At 41.7% G+C, this 21,261-nt stretch overlaps 2 protein-coding genes across 3 annotated transcripts; one reads left to right on the top strand and one right to left on the bottom strand.

Annotated features, from left to right (window-relative positions):
* Nucleotides 1-1,175: 1,175 nt before the first annotated feature.
* On the top strand, nt 1,176-3,456 carry smim12 (small integral membrane protein 12). 2 transcript variants are annotated; one of them, XM_029443182.1, is made up of 2 exons: nt 1,176-1,314; nt 2,394-3,456. In XM_029443182.1, the coding sequence occupies exon 2, from the start codon at nt 2,415-2,417 to the stop codon at nt 2,685-2,687; it is 273 nt and encodes a 90-aa protein (XP_029299042.1). In that variant the 5' UTR covers nt 1,176-1,314; nt 2,394-2,414; the 3' UTR covers nt 2,688-3,456. The 2 variants fall into 2 exon arrangements, with proteins under 2 accessions (XP_029299042.1, XP_029299043.1); XM_029443183.1 differs by having other exon boundaries at nt 1,225-1,314; nt 2,388-3,456.
* An 8,699-nt stretch (nt 3,457-12,155) lies between these two features.
* Nucleotides 12,156-16,272, bottom strand: gja4 (gap junction protein alpha 4). The gene is made up of 2 exons (XM_029443877.1): nt 16,134-16,272; nt 12,156-14,344 (listed from the first exon to the last, which is right to left on the bottom strand). The coding sequence occupies exon 2, from the start codon at nt 14,333-14,335 to the stop codon at nt 13,199-13,201; it is 1,137 nt and encodes a 378-aa protein (XP_029299737.1). The 5' UTR covers nt 14,336-14,344; nt 16,134-16,272; the 3' UTR covers nt 12,156-13,198.
* Nucleotides 16,273-21,261: the final 4,989 nt, after the last annotated feature.

The following is a 21,261-nucleotide window of genomic DNA, read 5'->3' as shown; positions in this document are numbered from 1 at the left end:
CATGAGTATTCCTTGAGAGGATTTTGTGCAAGAGTGCCATTGATGTTTGAACACAGACTGTCTGGCTTCCAGGAAGGGACAAACATGCACGTATGTTATTTCGGAGCACAGCTCTGTTTGACTGTATAAAGCTGTCATAAAGCAAATGCGTTTGAGGTTATTTGATCGTAAAGTATCGAATTGTTCTACAGTTTTGTTGTACTTGAGAATGGTTGGTAGTCTTGAGTGGGTAGCGTGCAACTTTCCAGATTTTTTAAATTATATTTAGACCGGCCACAAAAAGGAGAAACATTCACAATGTCATTTATCATTTAGTGTCCTCTACTTTAAAAGAAATTCCTAGAGAGGGAAAAACACAGACCAACTAGTATACTGCTTTCCAAAAAACCGTCTCCTGCTGTCTGTGGCCAATCAGGGAGGATCTCTGGAATTAGTGCCACTCTGATCCAGATGGCATCGATTTCCCCTCGCTTGGAGCTAAATGGTAGCCGACTCAATTGTACTTTGCCAAAAGATATTAAATGAGGCATAATGAAAACATACATATTGTTATTGAAGTTACTAAACAAGTAAACTTTCCCTTATTTGGAACTGACTTACAACACAATACATTGCATTACACATTTTCCACAAAGACATTTTAAAGGGTCAGGCATGTCAGGACATGTACAGTAAGTCCCCGAACAGAAAGACTAGACACAAGTAAACAAGCTTCACAAGTTCTGCCTCATATACATTTTGAACAGATGCAAGAGAAATGTGCTCCTTCCTCTCAACTTACAGTAAATAGGCTCCATGACATTTCTGTCAAATGAGAGAAATTTGAATAAAATGTAATTTATTATAATGCATTATTATTTATAAGCATACACAAACTGTTGTATTAACATAATATGTAACCTGATTAGTGAATCCCTAAATCTGACCTCGAGTTTCATTTTTTGTTTCAGTGAGTCCACATAATCATCTTGAATATATGTATTTTATACAACGTCTATAAAGTAATTATTGTAAATTGTTACAGAATGTATTGGTGCCAACCTGCAGTAGGTAGTAGCAGAAGTGGTTTATGATATTGTTGATTTCCTTTGTGTTTCCTAAAACAAAAGAATGTAAATGCATGTTTTAGTATTTCTCATCTCAAAATAATGTACTATGTTCTACCACTGGGTGGCGCTAAAGCACCGGTAAAAACGCAGGGAAAGCTTTCTTGGTCACAGCAAAGACAGGCTCACCGGCCAATCAAATTCAACCCGGAAGTGACAGACGGAAATTGCGTATTTCCACTGCTGCACCAACGTGCTAACTGTAGAGGTGAGTGAAGACTAATGAAAGAAACTAATGTTAATATCAAAAATATTACAGAGATAAACGTCATATGGATTGTTGTTAGTAAACGTAGAGGGTGCATGTTTAGCTTTAGAGTGTCACTGATCGGATTGTAACGTAATTAAGAAGTGAGGTTGCCATAGGATAGCCGGTTTCGCATAATGACTTTTACGTAGTAACGTGAACTTTTGTTACATAATTCAATATTTGTTTTTGCTATATTCCCGGCGAAATAAATATGAAACATTTCACAGTTTTACATGCTGTGTTTAGTGCGTTCGAGCCCTGTTCCTCCATTCTCTTGGTTAGGTTGGCCGACGTCATGCCAAACTCCATATCAAATTTGACAATTTAATTACAAAGTAAACCATACGACGTCGGACATAAATAAATGGACTTTCCTAATCCAGGATAACCGCTTCTCATTTCGGCAGTAAAGGAATACACAAACAAATGCAAATTAGCATAGAATTTTAACTTGTAAATATATCTACATTTCTCTTAACAGAAGGTAACGTTAGCGTTGCTAACTGCAGTAGTTATTAACGTTGATGTAGCAAGGATAACGTTATGTTGGCCTTGCTATTTACGCTCGGGTTTGTTTTAGTTGTTCACGTTCAAGAAACTGTCATAACCCTTTTTTGTTGGAGCAAAAGTGAGGAGGGCATGAGAAGGACAGATGGGCCTTTATGTCAGCTGTCAGCCTGAAGTCGTCCTGTGGCTTGATTACACATGTATGTGTGGACACATTCAATTTCAGACATCCCATGTATGAATACAATTTAAAGCAATCCCGCTGAATAATGTTCATGTCTAATGAAGACAATAATTACCTCACTAGTTTTGATTGAATGATTTTAAATGTGAAAAACACTTTTTCAGCAGGTTCTCTCCACTATGGTTTGAAAACTGATGGAACATAAAATGTTATTATGCGTAGGTCATGTTGGTAACAGTCTGTTACATGTTGGCAGTACTATCTTACTATAACACTGTAATCAACCGTTAATGTAAGCTAAAACACACTTACAACTCAATTCTTTTTCCCCCCTATGGAGCAACAGGAGCCAAAGCGGAGCGCAGTCATGTGGCCTCTAGTTTGGACAGCGGTACGGACCTATGCCCCTTATATCACCTTTCCTGTGGCCTTCGTAGTGGGAGCAGTGGGCTACCACCTGGAGTGGTTTATCAGGGGGACCCCTAAACCTCGAGAGCAAAAGGGCATCCTGGAGCTGAGGGAGGAGAGGAAGCTGCAGGAACAAGAGGGTATGGACAGCACCCAGGTGCTTAGCCTCAAGGACAAACTGGAGTTCACACCTAGAGCGGCTCTGAACAGGAACCGATCTGAAAAGAGCTAACCCGTGTTGGTGTGCGAGACTTGTGTTTACCCCTCTCTCAGCAGGAAGACTGGTGGGCGAAGGGGGTGAAGCAAAGGGCCCATTCTTCCCATTTACCTCAGCCGTACCCACTCACTACTGCATCAGTTGCCTGTGTAAACTGATGCTGATGTGTCTGCTACTCTAGATGCCATAGGGCAATTAAAAAAAACCACATTTTATCGAGTCAAAGCTTTGACCTTCCCGTTGATGTCGCACACACCTGATAATGTATTGATTCATAACTAAAGGAAGACACTACAATAAAACACCTTCGATATGAACCCTCTGGATTTCCCAGCTTTGAACTGATGACACGGTTTGATGGGAATTAGTTGTATTTATATGTAGTTGTGATACTGTGACACAACTGTTCTGGTGTCTCTGCTGTTAAATCACACAAATGATGCAAAGAGTCGAATCAAAAAGTGTTTCTCCCTTCTTTTTTTTTTAATATATAATTAGATATAGAAATAGAAAGGGAAAGCGGAGGAAGAGGAGAGAGTCAGGTCTTTGTTGTTGCTTTCTTTTTAATCTCATGTAACCTTTGATGGTATGTCTCAAAATAAGCCGACAGCGTGGGAGGCCTCGGGAAGTTTGCCCCGCTTTAGTCCTATTGTTTGAAACATCTACACAATACTTTCATTTTAGAAAGTCTGGACGGTTTGCACATCTAAAGCTTTAATTATGTGTGTTGCTGGAAAACATAATCAATAAAGAACACTTGTGTTTGTATTCTGTATATTGTAACGTTTCAGTTCTTTATCACCAGTTCCTGTTCTCAAAAAGAATGACACAAACGTTTTTAGTTATCACTTTTGTTTCAGCAGCATTGTTTCACATTCAGGTCTGAACAAATATCTGGTCCCACTTGATAACGAGACAAAACCGCTGCCAAGGATATAAAGTGACATTACGGTCAAAGGAAGGAAGTAATGACTCTGCTCATTCAGCGTCGACTTCCTAGGTAACACGGTAGACAAAGCAATGATGCATGCAGAAACTGAAAGCTCGTTCTCCTTTTGGAATTTGACCTGTGGACAATTCTGTGTCTGCCTCTGATATGATATGATAAAAAAAAGACCAATCCTTCTGAAAAGCCTGGATTCTTCAGTTCACCTAAAACAGATCTGCAGCTGTTGTCTGAGCAACAAGTCCTTAATTAAGCCCAGACATCCGAAAGTGCAGACTTATTCACAGATCACTTGTTCTTATCAAAAGTCGCTCCGTGTCCGTGTCTAAAAACTGCCATAAAATTATATATTAATAATATTTTACTTCGCTGTCACTGAATGAGATCTTTTAATCAACTTCTGTCCCGATCACAACTTAACAAATCTTCATTCATTTGTTTTTTTTGACTTGTAGCCCTTTAAATGCCAGTTTGTTTACACAATGCCCCTGACATGGAAGTAGACACAACATTTTTATTATTTTCCGCATATTAAATGCTCGGGGGATTTTTTTTTTCTTCAGTCTGAGATACGTTAATTATAAGCAATAAAATTGATTTCTGATGGATTGCATCAAACACATAAACAGCATCAGTGGAAACCAGGAAAAAAGCCCCTTAGAAATGAGAAAATACTCAATCTAGTGGAACCGAATGTTAAAAACTTCATTTTTGGATCCAGGCCTCTAGATTTAATGCCTGATACAATAGAAAGTGTGATTTTATCCGGTAATGGCAGTGGTTTTAATGGGTTTCGAAGGTGACATTTGTGTCCTTAAGTGTCTGAGTGATTGTATTTTGTCTACACAGTTCATTATAGACTTATTATATGAGCTGAGGTTGAACATCCAAAATAAAATAAAAAGCCTACCCAGCTCACGAACCTTATGCAACTCTGTACCCATGTCATTATTTCAAAATAAGGGCGTGCTGTTCCTTCAGAGATTACCATTTAATCCATTCAAACAGCCCAGCTAGCTGGTTGAGAATCAACAGGATAAATTAAGCCTGTTAACAGATTTAGTTTATTAAAGTGACGTTTAAAGAACAGGGAATGATCAAAGGTAAATCTGCATTTGATTAAGCTTTCGTTGGACAAGCAGAATAGTGTGCAAGTTAGCGTTGCTGCGCCGACTGATGGCGTCTATGTACAGCAGTTATTATTGCGTTTGAAAAGCGTCTTATCACTAAAGAGCTCCATGTTATGGGAAAACATTCCTCTTGATACAGGCATCAGAAGAACAACAAGGTTAAAATTCAATTTTATTTTAATATTATAGTGCTTGAAGAATATGTAGGAAGACTTCAGTGTCATGTACCCGACATGACCTTTGATCTCCCTGTGTAAGGGAGAGAATCGAGAGAATGTAAATTGTCCTCATAGTTAAAACACGAGCAGTGATGCGGTCAGAGAACAAAGAGCTTAACAAGAATCCACCATCAACTGAAGTTGGAGAAGTTACTGGTGTCGTAAAAAAACACCAGAAAATGAGAAAACTTTATGAAGCTTTTTAAATCCGACACTCGCGTGCATTTAGAGAGAACTCTAATAATTGTTTTGTTGACACTTTTGCTCCAGTCCCGCGGCCTTTCCTGTGTTAAATAATGAAACAGAAAGGTCCGTCTCTCCCGGGCCGCAGGATCTCTCTTAATGGATGATAACCTTTTCAATGTGCCAGGATAATTTCTGCTACGTTACCCTGCCAGCTGGTGAAATGGGGAAAGAGTAAGAGGCCTGGATTTACATTGGCACCCGAGTGGAGAATGCTGAGCTATCGGCAGTCATCAGCTTGTACTCCGCTCTTAACTTTGCTATCAGTGGAATGACCTGCTCCACTTCGGTGACCGCGCTAGTGCGTGTTCAGAGAGGCAATTACTTCAAGCTGGTGGAAGTTTCCACATGAAATAGTGAGGATGGAGAAGCAGCTAAACTATACTGAGAGAGTTAACAAGGAGTGTGTGTGGGTGTGTGTGTCCTCCCGGGACAAATCAGAGGACAGGTCAGCCGTCTAACAATGGCCCAAAAGGAGACGGTACTGTGGGAACCAAGCACCGAGGCTCCTGGGAAAGGAGGAGGGGATGTTGGAGGTGCTCCATTGTTCTTGCTGGATGATGGGGATAATGGGTGCGGGAGATGCTGGCTTTTTTTTTTGTTTTTAAGGAGGTCCATTCCAACATCCTGAGTGGACAGGCCGGAGACGGTGTTCCCTTTGCTGCAGGAACAATAGAGCTGTCTGCCTGCTGGAAGGGCACCATATCCCCTGTTAAACAACCACACACAAACACACACAAACACACACACACACACATACACACACACACACACACACACACACACACACACACACACACACACACACACACACAAACACACACAGAATACAGGTATTGCTGTATATCAAACTTATACACAGACAAGAAGCTTGAACATAAACATATAAAGAGGCTCAGACTTGTAGGGGAAGTGGAGGTGAAAACATTTGGAAGTATATTTTCACAGGGACATTGAAAGAATGATAAATGCCAGGATGCTCAATAGAGTAAGATTAACTCAATTGAAGTCAGATGTTACGAAAACATCTTGTATAAACCATACTTTTGGTTTTGGTTGTGATTTTAAATGTCCAATAAGCTATAACTGCTCTTTCAGAAATGTTTCCATGCTGTACAATTATTTTTAAATGTTTTGTTTCAAATTGAAAAGTAATGATTATCCATCGAAGAACTTCGACATATGATCTGAATTGTTTTCTCTTCTGTATTTATGACTTAACCACAGGTGGAAAACACAGTTTTGGCAGGATAATCTTTATACGTTCCTTAAAAAAGAGAAAAGATTGGCAGGATTGTTTGTCCAGGTGGTTGACCACAAGAGGCCGAAGTGCACCACTACCCCCATGTTCTAAATAAAACTTAAAGCGTTCGTGCTTTCCTCCAGGTGAGTTTTATTTCTCCATGCACGTTAAACACAAGTTCATACAGTATAATGTGAGTTAACAAGTTATGTACCATTACTGTCATGTTAGATTATGATTAATGTTAGAAACATTTACCTGTTTTCCAACCTTCACAGATGAACTTGGAAAGATTATCTTGACAAAACCTTTTCTTTCACTTGTTGTTAAGTCAGATTTTATAGAAGTCTATGAGAAAATGACCCGTCTTCTCAGTTGATTTATTACCTCAGTAAACATTTTCGAAATGAGTTCATTGTCTCAATCGTCAGTTTCAAGTCTTCTTCAATGCAGCATGATGTTCATTTTATAAATGTTGGTCCCATTTAGAGTAAAATACACGATAAAGCAGGGCATGCTTAAGGTCTACCATGTGATTGTCGAGTTGCTTCTATAGTGCTTAGAAGTTTACCAGTTTGTTTTCTCTTCGTAAAAGTTAATTGTAACATTTTGGCCTAAAAATGTCTTGCTCAGCGTTGGGTTGTACTTTGCTCCACCCTTTTGTGTCACTGCTGGATCCAAAAACACCAACGGTGACTACAGTATATCTCAAAAGTGAGTACACCCTTTAGATTTTTGCAAATATTCTGTTATATCCTTTCAGGGGATAACATTATCCTACTGAAACTTTGATATAACTTAAAGTAGTCAGTGTGCTGCTTGAATAACAGTATAGATTTATTGTCCTTTGAAAATTACTCAGTACACAGCTGTTAATGTCTAAACAGCTGGCAACAAAAGTGAGTACACCCCATAGTGAACATGTCTAAATTGTGCCCAAAGTGTCAATATTTTGTGTGACCACCATTGTTATCTAGCACTGCTTTAACCCTCCTGGGCATGGAATTCACCAGAGCTGCACAGGTTGCTTCTGGAATCTTCTTCCACTCCTCCACGACGACATCACGGAGCGCACGGATGTTGGACACCTTGCACTCCTCCACCTTCCTCTTGAGGATGCCCCACATGTGCTCAATTGGGTTTAGGTCTGGAGACATACTTGGCCAGTCCATCACCTTAACCTTCAGCTTCTTCAGCAAGGCCGTTGTCATCTTGGAGGTGTGTTTAGGGTCATTATCATGTTGGAAAACTGCCCTACGGCCCAGTTTCCGAAGAGAGGGGATCATGCTCTGCTGCAGGATGTCACAGTATATATTGGAATTCATGTGTCCCTCAATGAAATGCAGCTCCCCAGTGCCGGCAGCACTCATGCAGCCCCAGACCATGATGCTGCCACCACCATGCTTGACTGTAGGCAAAACACATTTGTCTTGGTACTCCTCACCAGGGTGCCGCCACACACGCCGGACACCATCTGACCCAAACAGGTTTATTTTGGTCTCATCAGACCACAGGACATGGTTCCAGTAACTCATGTTCTTGGATTCATTGTCTTCAGCAAACTGTTTGCGGGCTTTCTTATGCATCGGTTTCAGAAGGGGCTTCTGTCTGGGGCGACGGCCATACAAACCGATTTGATGCAGTGTGCGGCGTATGGTCTGGGCACTGACAGGCTGACATCCCACTTCTGCAACCTCTGCAGCAATGCTGGAAGCACTCGCACGTCTATTTTTGGAAACCAACCTCTGGATATGACGCTGAGCACGTGAACTCAACTTCTTTGGTCGACCCTGGCGAGGCCTGTTCCGAGTGGAACCTGTCCTGGAAAACCGCTGTATGATCTTAGCCACTGTGCTGCAACTCATTTTCATGGTGTTGGCAATCTTCTTATAGCCAAGGCCATCTTTGTGAAGCGCAATAATCCTTTTTTTCAGCCGCTCAGAGAGTTCCTTGCCATGAGGTGCCATGTTGTCCAGCATTCAGAGAGAATTGTGCCCAAAACACCAAATTTAACAGCCCTGCTTATCATTTACACCTGAATCCTTGTAACACTAACGAGTCACATGACACCAGGGCGGGAAAACAACATCATTGGGCACAATTAGGACATGTTCACTATGGGGTGTACTCACTTTTGTTGCCAGCTGTTTAGACATTAACAGCTGTGTACTGAGTAATTTTCAAAGGACAATAAATCTATACTGTTATTCAAGCAGCACACTGACTACTTTAAGTTATATCAAAGTTTCAGTAGGATAATGTTATCCCCTGAAAGGATATAACAGAATATTTGCAAAAATCTAAAGGGTGTACTCACTTTTGAGATATACTGTACGTCCTCTTCTTATATACAGTCTAGGGGCGCAACAAGTCCAACGATCTACCTGTAATTCAGCTTCACAACCAATAACTTAAGAGAGACCACTAAATAAACATGCACAAGCATATCTTGTGCATGCCCCACCCCACCTCATACACACACACACACACACACACACACACACACACACACACACACACACACACACTTACTCTCACTCTGCAAGCTATAAGTGGTACCAGCCCTCGTAATTGACTGCAGCCGCACAGCTGGCACTTTGCCCTTTTCCCTCGTCCTACATTGGTCTTTGATGGGCCGCCTGTGACATTAGGTCAACATAACATGAGGGAGCTGGGACAAAACAATGCAACAATGCCCACTGCAGCCCGATTGTCAGGGTGAACAATCCCAAACGACCAATCCCTGGGTGGAAACAATACTGGAACAGGAAACAGATACGGACCCACTTCCTATCCAGAGGTTAAATTTAGTAACTACTCAAAGCATTTCTTTTCTTGTTTTGTTGAGTAGCACAAATGCCCAAATTAAGGACTGCCGTGCTTGGACGTGACATTGTTATGGATACAGAGAATGCTGCGTGTCGGTATTGTGTGTGTGTGTGTGCGCACAGCAAAGACCACTTTTCACAGTATGTTATAATGTGTATATGTTTGAAGGCATACAGCGTTGTGTGTACCAACTCTCTTTGTTTCACTCAATGTACACACAACGCTGTATGCCTTCAAACATACACACATTATAACATACTGTGAAAAGTGATCTTTGCTGTGCGAGGCACATTTCTTTTTACAATTACAGACAAATAAAGAGATCTTTTATAACTTTGACAACCTCATTCACCAGTGGTGTTACTTCTTGAGTGTGTGTGTGTCTGTGTATGAGTGACTTCTCTGGCTGTTCAGGGTGCTTTCCTAGAGATACACAGGGCTTTCGGCAGTACAGCTGGCAGGAAGTATGACTGCAGAGCAACTTATTTTCTAAAAGCCTGACACAGACTGTAAAGATCAGCAGTGCTGATTCTCTCTGCTTATACAAAAATGGGCTAAAAGGTGGATCGTTGGTGGAGAAGCTAGCGACCTGTGATGGCACCCGCCTGTCACTCAAAGCAGGATATATTTCCGCGGTTCAGTTGGGCATTTTAACATGGGGGTCTATGGGGACTCGCTTTTGGAGCTAGCCGCAAGTGGTCATTGGAAAAACTGCTGTAAGGCCTTCCCTAAAGTAGAGTTGCCTCTTGGCATGACGGTTGGCCTTTTATACGACCTGCTGGAGCCCGGAGGCTATTTGGCAGCGCTTTTAACTGCTTTACAGTTTAAAAGCTTGTGTACTGTAGTGTGTGTGTATGTGAGTGTGTGTGTGTATGTGAGTGTGTGTGTGTATGTGAGTGTGTGTATACTCATTCACCAAACTGAGATGTTGCCTTTCTTTGTGTGTGACCAGCGGCATGTGGCTTCACCAACAGCGTGAGGAAATGCATCAGCAGTGACTTCAACAATGTCAGGAAACACAGTCAGAATGGCAGCTGATCCCAGAGGTTTCACGTAGAGCCGTAAAGGACGACCTGTCGCACCGATTGGGGTCTTCTCAGCTAATAACTCCCACGTTTACGTGTGCAGCTTTACACAAACACATAGCTCCATTGTCGGGTTTGCAATATCCTCTGAGAGCAGAGTATCAGGTAATCAAACAAATTAATGTGGGAACATTTGAATTATGTCCTGACAGAGGAGCCAAAGCATCGCTTTCAGGGGGCTCGATAGGAGGGCTGCAAGATGTTGACTGTGGAGGAAAAGAATGGCTGTTGGAGCAGCAAATAACCTGCAATGTTGTTTTCATCTTGGACATTTATATTTGCTTCACTGAACAGGAGGTGGGAGTTTACTCTGCGGAAAGAATAGAGCAGGGCGTTGGGCTTCTTCGGCTTGATCGGCTATCAGGAAGATGAATGTAAAAAGGAGCTCCGCTGTTCCGCTGTCGGCTTTGGTTGGCAGCAGAGGGACGATACGGGTCGCCCCGTGCAATCTGTTCCGTGACCCCCTGGCTGTTTGTGAAAAACACACACATGAACATGCACTGCAGTGCACACACATGCGCCCATACACCCGCACTGAGATAACAAGACTGCACGGGAATGCCAGCCAAGTTGTTGTGAACAGGCATTGAGCTGGGGAGCTGTTCGGATTGTTCTCTCAACAGTATCTGCCATTTTAGAGGCTGCCCACAATAAAACAAACACATTCCACTCTGAGGACACACACACAGTCTTCTTAATATTATTAGATCATAAAACATTTTGATAAAACCGCAGCAAAAGGGAAAAAACAGAAACGTTTTTAATTTCTGTTTGTCAGCTGCTTGCTGCAGCTCTTGTTTGGCCTCCCACAGTTGAAGTGGTTTGTTTTATGAGAACCTGCCTCACTTGAATTTCCCATAAACCCTCTTTCCTGCTATAGATAACTGCTTATCGTCATGGAGACAGTCCGGTAAATTGCTGGAAATGGGCGCCGTGTTGCAGAGCGCTGCGGCTGCAACTCCGAAAAGACACATGGCTGCATTCATTGGGAGCCTGGGCCAGCACCTTTTCGAAGGTGCTGGATTTTATCAAATGTTTTCCACAAAAACAGCGTTAACAGTCAAGACTCCCCAGGGGATATTAAATAGAGCCAGCACAAAGCGCTGTTCCACCTTTGTATGAACTTTTACTGGCATATAATTGATGCTTTTCTCCCCTGTGCAGCCAAATCTACGGATAAAAAAAAAAAAACAGCTATTAAATCAAAGTTATTTCCTTCCATTCTTTCCCCTCAGGAGGTAATACTCATGATACCTCATCCATCTACACACCTCAGTCTTTCTATTATTCCCAAAGACCTTTATCTTGAGTGATTCAGTGCTTCCGTATTGTGGCAGTATTTGGGATACGGAAGCAATGCACACTTCAGAGACATTGTCGTCGTCGTCCCCCCCACACACACAGAAATCTCATCTCTATATTCAGAAGAAGAAAAGGTAATAAAACCATCATGGATGGAATGGAACAGAGTCTCCACACAGCAGCTACAGTACGTTTCACGAGTTGAATGACTTGGAGCTACAGGACAGGAAATACTTGATACATTCTCCAAAGGTTGAAACGGATGTTATTTAAAAAAGTGAGCCACAAATAAATGCATTTCCTGAATCAACTGATCTAATAATTCGCTATTCACGTCGGCCCTTAACTCCCCAGATACACTTTGTTTTTTTTAGCTAATCTTGATTTGGGACTTGAGTGCAAAGACTTAGTCCCACCTCTGATGCAGTCCTGTATGTGATATGATATATCAATATAATAATTATACCACCATTTGACAATATCATAATTAATTTATGGTACTTACAACTTTATTTTTCACAAAATAATAAATATTAACACTGGTATTTCTTTACTGTACTTTAAATATGAAACATTAAATACAGTTTTCACACATTAAGTAATTTCCTTTCATTAACGTTGCACATTTCTGTACCACTATCAATATGCAATCTTTTGAGTTTTCTCTCAAGCTCTCAAAAAAAGGGTTAAGTTTTCAAACTGTATGCTTGTCTTTCCTCCATTTCTCAGCTCCCATAATGTAGTGTGCAGTGGTCCTCTCTCTCCCTCTTTCTTCATAGCTGAAATACTATGGTTACTGGCAACGATAAGTCATTCACAATCCCAGAGTTCCTCCGGCTTTCCTCCTTCTTCACCCACGTCTTCCCCAGTTCATATACCCAACTTGATTGACCGAACCTCACTGGGTGAAAGGGGAAAAGTGCATTGTGTGTGTGCATGCATGCATGCATGCCTTCATCCACGTAGCCATTATCCTCTTGGGAGCAGAGCAGAATCCAGAGAGCAGTACATTCCACACTGTGGACAGAGCCATGGGAGAGAAAGGAGAGGGGGGGGGCTTCAAAGAACTCCAGGGGTTACAGTGCAAATCTCAGAGGAATATGCTTCAATCTAGTTCAACCGCATACTCTCCCATACACACTCAGAAACTCCCCAGCCCAACCGCAGACCCCCCATTGCACTGTATTTTTCCACTGTCGCATTCAGAACTAAAAGCCATTAAATGTGACATGAAGGCATCTTATGACTGTAGTCTTCTCTGGTTGTGGAAGCTCATTTTCTTTGCCTTAGGGAGTGTTCTCAAAATGTTGCTTTTTGAATAGGTCCATTTATCTGCTAAATCTCTGTTTGTCTGCCTGCCTCTGAGGCATCAAGATCACAGGGCAAGAGTTGTTCTTCGTCTCTCCCTCGTTTGAGCTCTCACTGTGCACTCCTGACAGTTAAGTGTCATGTGCAGGATAGCATGTAGAAAAAAAAAAAAAAAAAGAGGAAAGACTGGTCATAAGCAACACACCACCACATCTGACTGCCTCACACATAATCCTTCTGCTTTGAGTGTCCCTTATGTGCAGGCTTAGGGGTTTTCCCAGTGTGGTGTTTCTTATAATGAACTCTAGGTGTATGTGTTGTCTTCATAGCCCCCATGCAGTTCACGTAACTGGGGAGCAGGTCGCTCCCATTCTCCCCAGATCCCCAGTTCGTCTCTATGGCCAGATCCCCGTAGCTCTCACAGGGGTTGTGGTAGCACGCAGCCTCACCCTGGATGGGGAGGTTAACATGGCTCCCTGCCTTGTAAGACTCTGACGCCTCTGTTTGGAGTTGTGGAGCCTCCTGTCGGGCCGGTACCGGCTCCGACCGAGGTAGGCTGTCCTGTTGCTCCGTAAGGTAGCGTTTCTCCAGCCGTTGGGAGATGGCAAGCTGAAGGAGGTGGAGGAGCTCGACGAGGTTGAGGAGCAGGGAGATGGTAGCGATCACCTGAGTGTAGATGGTGAAGATGGTCTTCTCTGTTGGTCGAGAGACAAAGCAGTCCACTGTGTGAGGACAAGGGGACCCTGTGCACTCGAACTTGGCTGCGATCAAGAAACCATCATAAAGGAACCACAGCCCGAGGATGAAGCCAACTTCTAGGACGACTTTGAACAGGATGCTGAATGCATACGCAGACAGCAACCTGCCTTTCAGTTTAGGAACCTCAGTTGGAGCTTTTCCACGTGCCCCACCAGCCTCTCGTTTCTCCTTCTCTTGTGCATTGTCTTTAGTCGCACTTTTATTGTCCCTTTGTATTGCTATTTCTCCTCTCTCGCCTCCACCACCACCTTCTTCTGCCTTCTCCTCATCCTCCTCTTTTTCCTTGTCACTCCGAACCCTTATAGCCACGTATCCAAAGTAGAAGATGGTCGGCGTGGACACGAAGATGACTTGGAGGACAAAGTAGCGAAAGTGGGAGATGGGGAAGGCTTTGTCGTAGCACACGGCAGTACAGCCAGGTTGTCGCGTGTTGCAGACGAAGTCAAGTTGCTCGTCATCCCAGGCAGATTCGGCGGCAGTTCCCAGCACCAGCATGCGAAACAGGAAGAGCACGGTGAGCCACACGCGGCCAACGGCAGTCGAATACTCCTGGCCCTCCTCCAGCAGGTGCTCCAGGAAAGACCAGTCAGCTCTGGACATCCTCTGCTCCTAAGAGGGACAGTTCGTAGATGATGGATGGATGAGAGAATGGTGGAGAAATACAGATTTTTAGAGCCTGTTCAAAATGTGAGCTGATGTATCGGGGTCTGGACCTCGTTAGACCTGCCTGCGCGCCTAGTTTTAGTTGTTATGCAGGGTATATAGTTTCTCCACCTTTTTATTTACTGCTCCATTGCTGAACAGATTGGCTTGAATGTGCCACTTAACACCTAATTGGTACATTTTATTTCCACTACAAAATTCTCAAGAGGTTTTCATTAACGCACAGCTAATGCATAAGTGTTTAATGATTTCTATAAGCAACACATGAGCTTTGTCCAAACTTCTCAGTATAATGGGGCCTTTTTACTTTTTTACTGGGGAACGTGTGTATCTGGCTGCAGCCCCCCCCCCCCCGTGTTAGTTATTCCATGAGCTCACACCGTTGTTAGGGCGGGCTCCAAATCCTCATCATGTTAATAAACAAGGCCTCCGTACACTAAAATGAACCAAAGCACAAACACATGGCACTAAAGTTAACATTTAATATGAATGGGAATCGTGTACACTTTCACTGTTCACAGTAAAACCCGGAGTAAAGGCGTCCAAGAGAGGCCCCTCAAGCTTTTACAATATACAGCGTTATGTTCCACGTTCACTTTTCTGATTGGATTTATGAATCAATTAACGCTAATCACACAGTGGCTGATTTCATGAAGGTATTGAGGGGAGGTTGATGGAAATTGTTAATGATAAATGACACAGTCAGTAACTTATTGGGAAACTCAACACACACACACACACACACACACACACACACACACACACACACACACACACACACACACACACATCTGAATAAACATCCTGTGTGTGGGAGTGAAGGCACTGCTGTGACACTTGTCTATTTGTTTAGACCATTTATGTTTTTTTGTTATTTCTTTCCGACTGAGAAAAGAAAATTTACTAATTGTGAGAAAAACAAACTCCTCTGACAGGATGAGACAAGACAATGGACTGTCAGAGACTGCTGAACAAGCTCAAAAAAATGAAAACAGGGCCTCGGTAGCTGAGTGGTTATCGTGCATGTCACACATAAGGCAACATATTGGGTTCGATTCCCACCTTTGGACACTTGTTGCATGTTAGACCCCTATCTCTCTCTCACTCACCTGTCTGTACTTTTCTTTTTTAAAAGTTAGAACTAATCCACCTCTGGGAGTAATGTCTTGAGTCTAACTTCTACCAAACATACCACAGAATACCAACAGACTAGTTAGAAAGAGAAATAAGACGTATCAGTCTGTACGAAGTATATCACAGTACAAGAAATCATTAGTGCCAGACACACAGGCTTTACAAGGGACTGTTTATAAGTCTGCTTTTAGAGCCATTTCTACCCTTATTATTGGCTCACTTTAAGTTATTATATCGTTTATAGAAACCATATGGAATAAAACAAACAAACAAGGTAGACTAAATAAATAATGAATCATAAAACTTCAATACCAAGGACAACAGATTCACTATGATGTATACTGGGAAACTAAAACAATAACACAAAAGCACAATTACCCACTAAAAGTCAATAAAAAGTATGCTTGGCACTGTAGAAATGTTATCCCGACACTTTAGGGGATTGAAAACAATATCATATATAGAAAATTTCACTCGTTGACAACTATTTAAAGCTGTAGGGACATGTGAGTATGCTCTTTTTACACAATATAAGTGGGTTTTCTTTCTCACATAAACTATCCTAATCTGTTTTGTGTTCCTAATTGGAAAAGATTCTTACCTTTCTCTCTCGTGAAGCGGGGTTGGCGTCCTCGTCTCAGCACTCAGTGAACTTTTAATGTGTCCCTCCGCTGCCGACAGAAGCGATCTGCAGCTCCGCTCCGTTTGTGTTTTGCCTTCTTAAAAAAAGAATCGATGTAATCGGAAAAAGTGGAGAGAACTTTCCCATGCCTGCTTCTTTGGCCCTCCCTCGGGAACTCTGTCCAGGAAATGGGATGGATAAACCTAAAGTAGCTCTTTAGTTAACTTCGCTCGGGGTTTTTAACTTTGTTAACCACCGATTTACATTAATTACAAGGGAATATGGCCTGACTCCACTTACTTTAAGGTTAGAGCTACAGAGGCTTAAAATGGAAAGAGGGACATGGTTTTAAAAAATGTAGTGTTTTAGAACTTAAATCCACAATATGTGCAACACTATTATAATAAATAAACCTATGATTACAGCCCCATAGTTAGATCAAGATGAAGTAATATGTCTATTTTCTTGGTGAAAGGAAAAGACGTGTTCCTACCTCCTTATTAACATCACTTGGGTTTCATGTTATTCTTTCATTTTTTTTTGCGTATTTTCTTCGTCCTTTCAGTGCTTTATTTGTATAAGAATACTTTAGATCAGATGACTAACGGGACTCTCTTTGAATACCATGTAGACTCGTGTAATTTTCCATGACGCCACGCAATGGCGCCAGTCACCTTATTTCCGAAAAGCACATGACGCACGGATCAATGGAGCCCTGTAAATGTGAAGCTTATCGTGGTAGAATCGATTCGTTGAACTCCTTAGGTTTACATTAGCTGCATGATTTATTCAAACTCACAGCACGTTGCTCATTAGGATTAAAGGGTTTGCAAACTGTGACTGTACTGTGGAGGTATTGTGTTTTTTTTTAGGTCAAATTGTATTATTTCCAATTAATGAACAATTAGGATGAAGCAGTGGTGAAAATAACTTTTACTCAATATCATTTATTATTTGAGTACTACACCCTTATACTCCCTTTTTACTCCACTGCATTTATTTGACAGAAAATAGTTTATTTTAAGATTAAGATTTAGATACATATTAATTCTGCAAAACAAATGATGCAAATCTGTAGATGAAATTTCCCACATGTATATAAAAGCTCTTAAAATGAGCTCCATCTCTACAGCATTAAAGCATTGCCTAATGCACCATCAATAACAACCATATGATTTAATAACATAACACAGACAGGGGCTATTAAGCATGATGAGTATTTTAGTTTGGATAGTTTTTATTATGGTATGGTATAGCTATTTTTACTTATGTAAATTATCTGAGCACTTCTTCCCCCACTGGAATGAAGTTAGCATTAAAGTAGCTGCTTAGTAATGCTAAGTGTTGTATTTAGTTGAACGTAAGGTTCACAATGCATCATGTATGCAACAAGTCATACTCATTACATTCATTTAGTGAACACAAATACAATGTAAGTGTGTGCTAGACTCAAGTTATTTAAGTTGATCTTATTACTGACACCACTAATGGGCTTTAATGGCATCAGAACCCTACTTAGTGGCATTATAGATGATGGTACACTTATCAGAAGGAGCTCTCTTGGCTAATGCAAACTATGCAGAAGGATCTCACCTTGTGTTTGTGCTTATTGGTGTCTGTAACCTGTTTTCTTTCTTTAGTCAAGGCCCAGGCAGCCGGCTGACTGTGCGCAGGCTTTGTTTGCAGATGTGTGGCTATAGCTTCCCCCGAATAAACCCAACATGTTGCTATAGTTCAGATTCTCTGAGTTTACCCATTCAAAGTCTGTGAAGAGATCGGGTAATGCAGAACCTTGAAGCACATTGTGGCAATGGATAGAAAAAATGCATCTTTTCAAAACAAGACCTTTCTCCTCTGAAAGATACAAACTATTGTTAATAAAAGGTTGCTGGAAGAATACATTTCATATCTTAAATCAATTTCGGCTGAAGCGCAACACAGTGCTGTGAACATTTAACCCTATGACTTTCTCATGCTGGCAAGAAATTGCAACAGTGATTGATTGTAAACAAGTAATTTATAAAAACACCTTTAATGCATGATAAAAAAAGTCTTGCTAGACATGCTACCGTTAAGCACCGTCACATGTGTGTACAAATCCAACTGGTAATGGCCACTCCAGTGCTCACCTTCTGACACCACACTCAGTCAAATTAAATTATTTGCAGAGAAGTCATCACCCCACAGACGTTCCCAATCAGCACCGCACCATCATATGTGTCAATATGTAGATTATAGGAAGAGTTAGGAGGCCGGGTCCATCTACCCCGGCTGCTGCACAGAGCGGAGCTTTATAAAAAGGCCGGCAAATTGACAGTGAATCATTGTGACAGATCAGCGTCTTGCTCTTTCTTTGGTCATTACATCCGTGGATGAATGGCAAGAAGGGAAGTGAGGACAGCCGACAGAGAGTAATGGGACTGTTTCCATTCAGGAGATGTGTTATGCCTTCCTGTGTTCGCTGTGTTCCTTCCCGCTGCTCCGATTATCAATGAAACTAATTGCCAGCTTCAACTTCAATCAATTCCTCACCGCTGGACACATTTTAACATGCACTATTGTGCTTTATGACTGATTCAGGCCTGAGCATACATCAGTGAACTCAATGAGCCAGGTGTGAATGTGGGATTGGAACACTAATTCAGAGATTGATAATGAAAAATCTTTATAACTTTGTTTTCGTCTGTTAAAACTTACATAACAGGTGCGTATCCTCGTGGGTTAAAATGCAAACACAACAAAACAACCAGATCCATTTACTTGACAGCTTGAGGTCCATTTAGAAAAAAAGAAAACGCTGACAGTCAACAAATCATGCCCATGTTTGTGATTTCTTTTTACATGAATAAGTAATGGTGGAAGTGTAAATCAACCATACCTTCATTTGCTAAATGATTAACTGCAGCCAGCGCCTGGAGAGAAACAGGCTGGAATACCTTCTACCCATTCTCTCTTTATTCCACTTTGGTCCAGATTGAAATATCTCAATGAGTATTGGAAGGATTTCCTTAACTTTCCTTTAGTGATTCTCTTACTTCTACAGATCACCTTGCGTGTCATCATGAGGTAAACATTTGTCTACCTATTTGCAATTATTGGATGGCTTGCCATGAGATTCTTCTCTAGACATTTACGGTTCCCAGTGGATGAATCGTAATGGATTTCATGATCTCCTGATTATCCTCGAGTGCCTCCAGCAGGTCAAACATTTCCACTTGAAATATCCCAACATCTACTGGATGGATTGGCACCACATTCATGGTTCCCAGTGGATGAATCGTAATGTCTTTGGTGATCCCCTGACCTTTCCTCTTGCCACGAGGTTCCCGTGAGTGAGACAACCGTTAAAGACGTTGGGTGAATTGTTATGGAATACGGAAACATTCCTGATCCCCTCGTGGATGAATCCCTGGCATTTCTTCTTGCCCCATCATCAGGTCAACATTTTTAAGAATTATTTTTGGTATTTTTGTGCATTTTCCTACAGATTTTCAGCAACATAAGCTTTCAATGCGCCTGAGCGTAACAAATAACTTAACAATGACTTCTGGTTTTACACGGGACACGGTCTCTGGGGTGAAAGCCCTGTTGTTTTGGCCCCCACCCCTCCACCACGACTTCCTCCCTATGCACTGCTATGCTTTCTATCCGTCACCTCTCCTCGGTCATGATTACGTGTCTCACATACAAATTGATTACGTGGGTGATATACAGATTATAGTGCATTACTTTTAATACAGTATGAACAGTGTAAGCCTGACATGGTAAAGGTTGCACTTCCTAAACATCAGCATGTTAGCACTGTCAGTGTGAGCATATTGGCATGCTGATGTTAGCGTTTCGCTCAAAGCACCACTGTGCCAAAGTACAGCCTCACCGAGCTGCTAACGCGAGTGTTCACTCTTAGTCTTGTTTATATTCAGTTTATTATACTGTTAGCTCAGCTATCTGGTTCCCCCATATGATCCGCTGCCTTTGTGTTATCCAGGAGGAATAGTCAAGTTAGGGTTCATACATAAGCGCTCTGCATTTGCAATGATGTACTTTCGCATGCAAGAAAAAACATTTCTTTGAATCAAAAAAAGATTGCGCTGATTGTGTGTATACACAGAAGGAACATGAATGCTCTTGTGACATATGTTATCATACACAAATGATCTGCAAGACTAAATAAAACATTACATTATTTCTTCTGCGGTTACATCACGTGATGTAATACTGTATGCGTTGTGTTGCTGTGTGTTTGCATGAGACTGCGCTCAGCTTGTCACATTAACAGTACATCTCCAGCACAGAAAGCGTTGTGTGTCTATCAGTGCTGCCTGCTTAGCAAAGATGTCAAAGCAAAGCCTTGCATGTTGTATGATGAAATATGCATGACACTGGCAGAGCTGTAGATCTTCTGAAGGGATGGATATATATATATATATATATATATTTATAAATATTATATATAATATTCTACATCCCCTTTTACAATTTGGTGTCATCACTGGCTCCTGATTCTTGCATTACCAATTCTCCTCTTTTTCTCCTCCATCCCATGTGTAAACACAGTGTCATGTCTCACTTTTGAATTCAGGGTCCATATCCAATAACAGCGTTGCTCAGATCCCCCCCTGTGGTCTACTTACCATGTGTCTCCCAGCCCTATTACGCCTAGGGACCCCCTCCCTGACAAGCACTATTGATCTCAGCCAGCTTGGAGCGACGCCATGAAAGTGCACATTGGCAGCTGATGACAGCTTTATTAGAAAAGGAGGACACGGCAGATCAGCAAGTTTTCCCGACATCAAAAGGCCCAAAGGGGATTACCCATGAATAGAGCTCATCACATTTGTTTGGGGATCAATTGAGTGGCTTTTTTTTTTTTTTGTGTGAAATTGATCAATCGGTTTTGCCCAGTGGGGATAACGCACTGCGACCACAGGTACGCATGAGCCATCGCAGAAGGAAGACACTCTGTCGGGTATTTATGTGATGCTGTAAAAGTTAAATATCATCACTGCCTTGTTTATGAACGCTTCTGATTTTCATTTTTCGTTGTAATGCTTGGTATACTTGGTTTATGTCAAGCCACTTCTTGAATTTTACAGTAATGGAAAAC

The sequence above is a fragment of the Cottoperca gobio genome, chromosome 11 (genome assembly GCF_900634415.1).
Source record: "Cottoperca gobio chromosome 11, fCotGob3.1, whole genome shotgun sequence".
In the NCBI taxonomy this organism is placed as follows: Eukaryota; Metazoa; Chordata; class Actinopteri; order Perciformes; family Bovichtidae; genus Cottoperca; species Cottoperca gobio.
This window is presented reverse-complemented; position numbering and strand designations above follow the sequence as displayed.

What these genes read in the sequence shown, in the direction of transcription:
- smim12 (XM_029443182.1), top strand. Translation starts at nt 2,415, where the DNA reads ATGTGGCCTCTAGTTTGGACAGCGGTACGGACCTATGCCCCTTATATC.
- gja4 (XM_029443877.1), bottom strand. Translation starts at nt 14,335, where the DNA reads ATGTCCAGAGCTGACTGGTCTTTCCTGGAGCACCTGCTGGAGGAGGGC.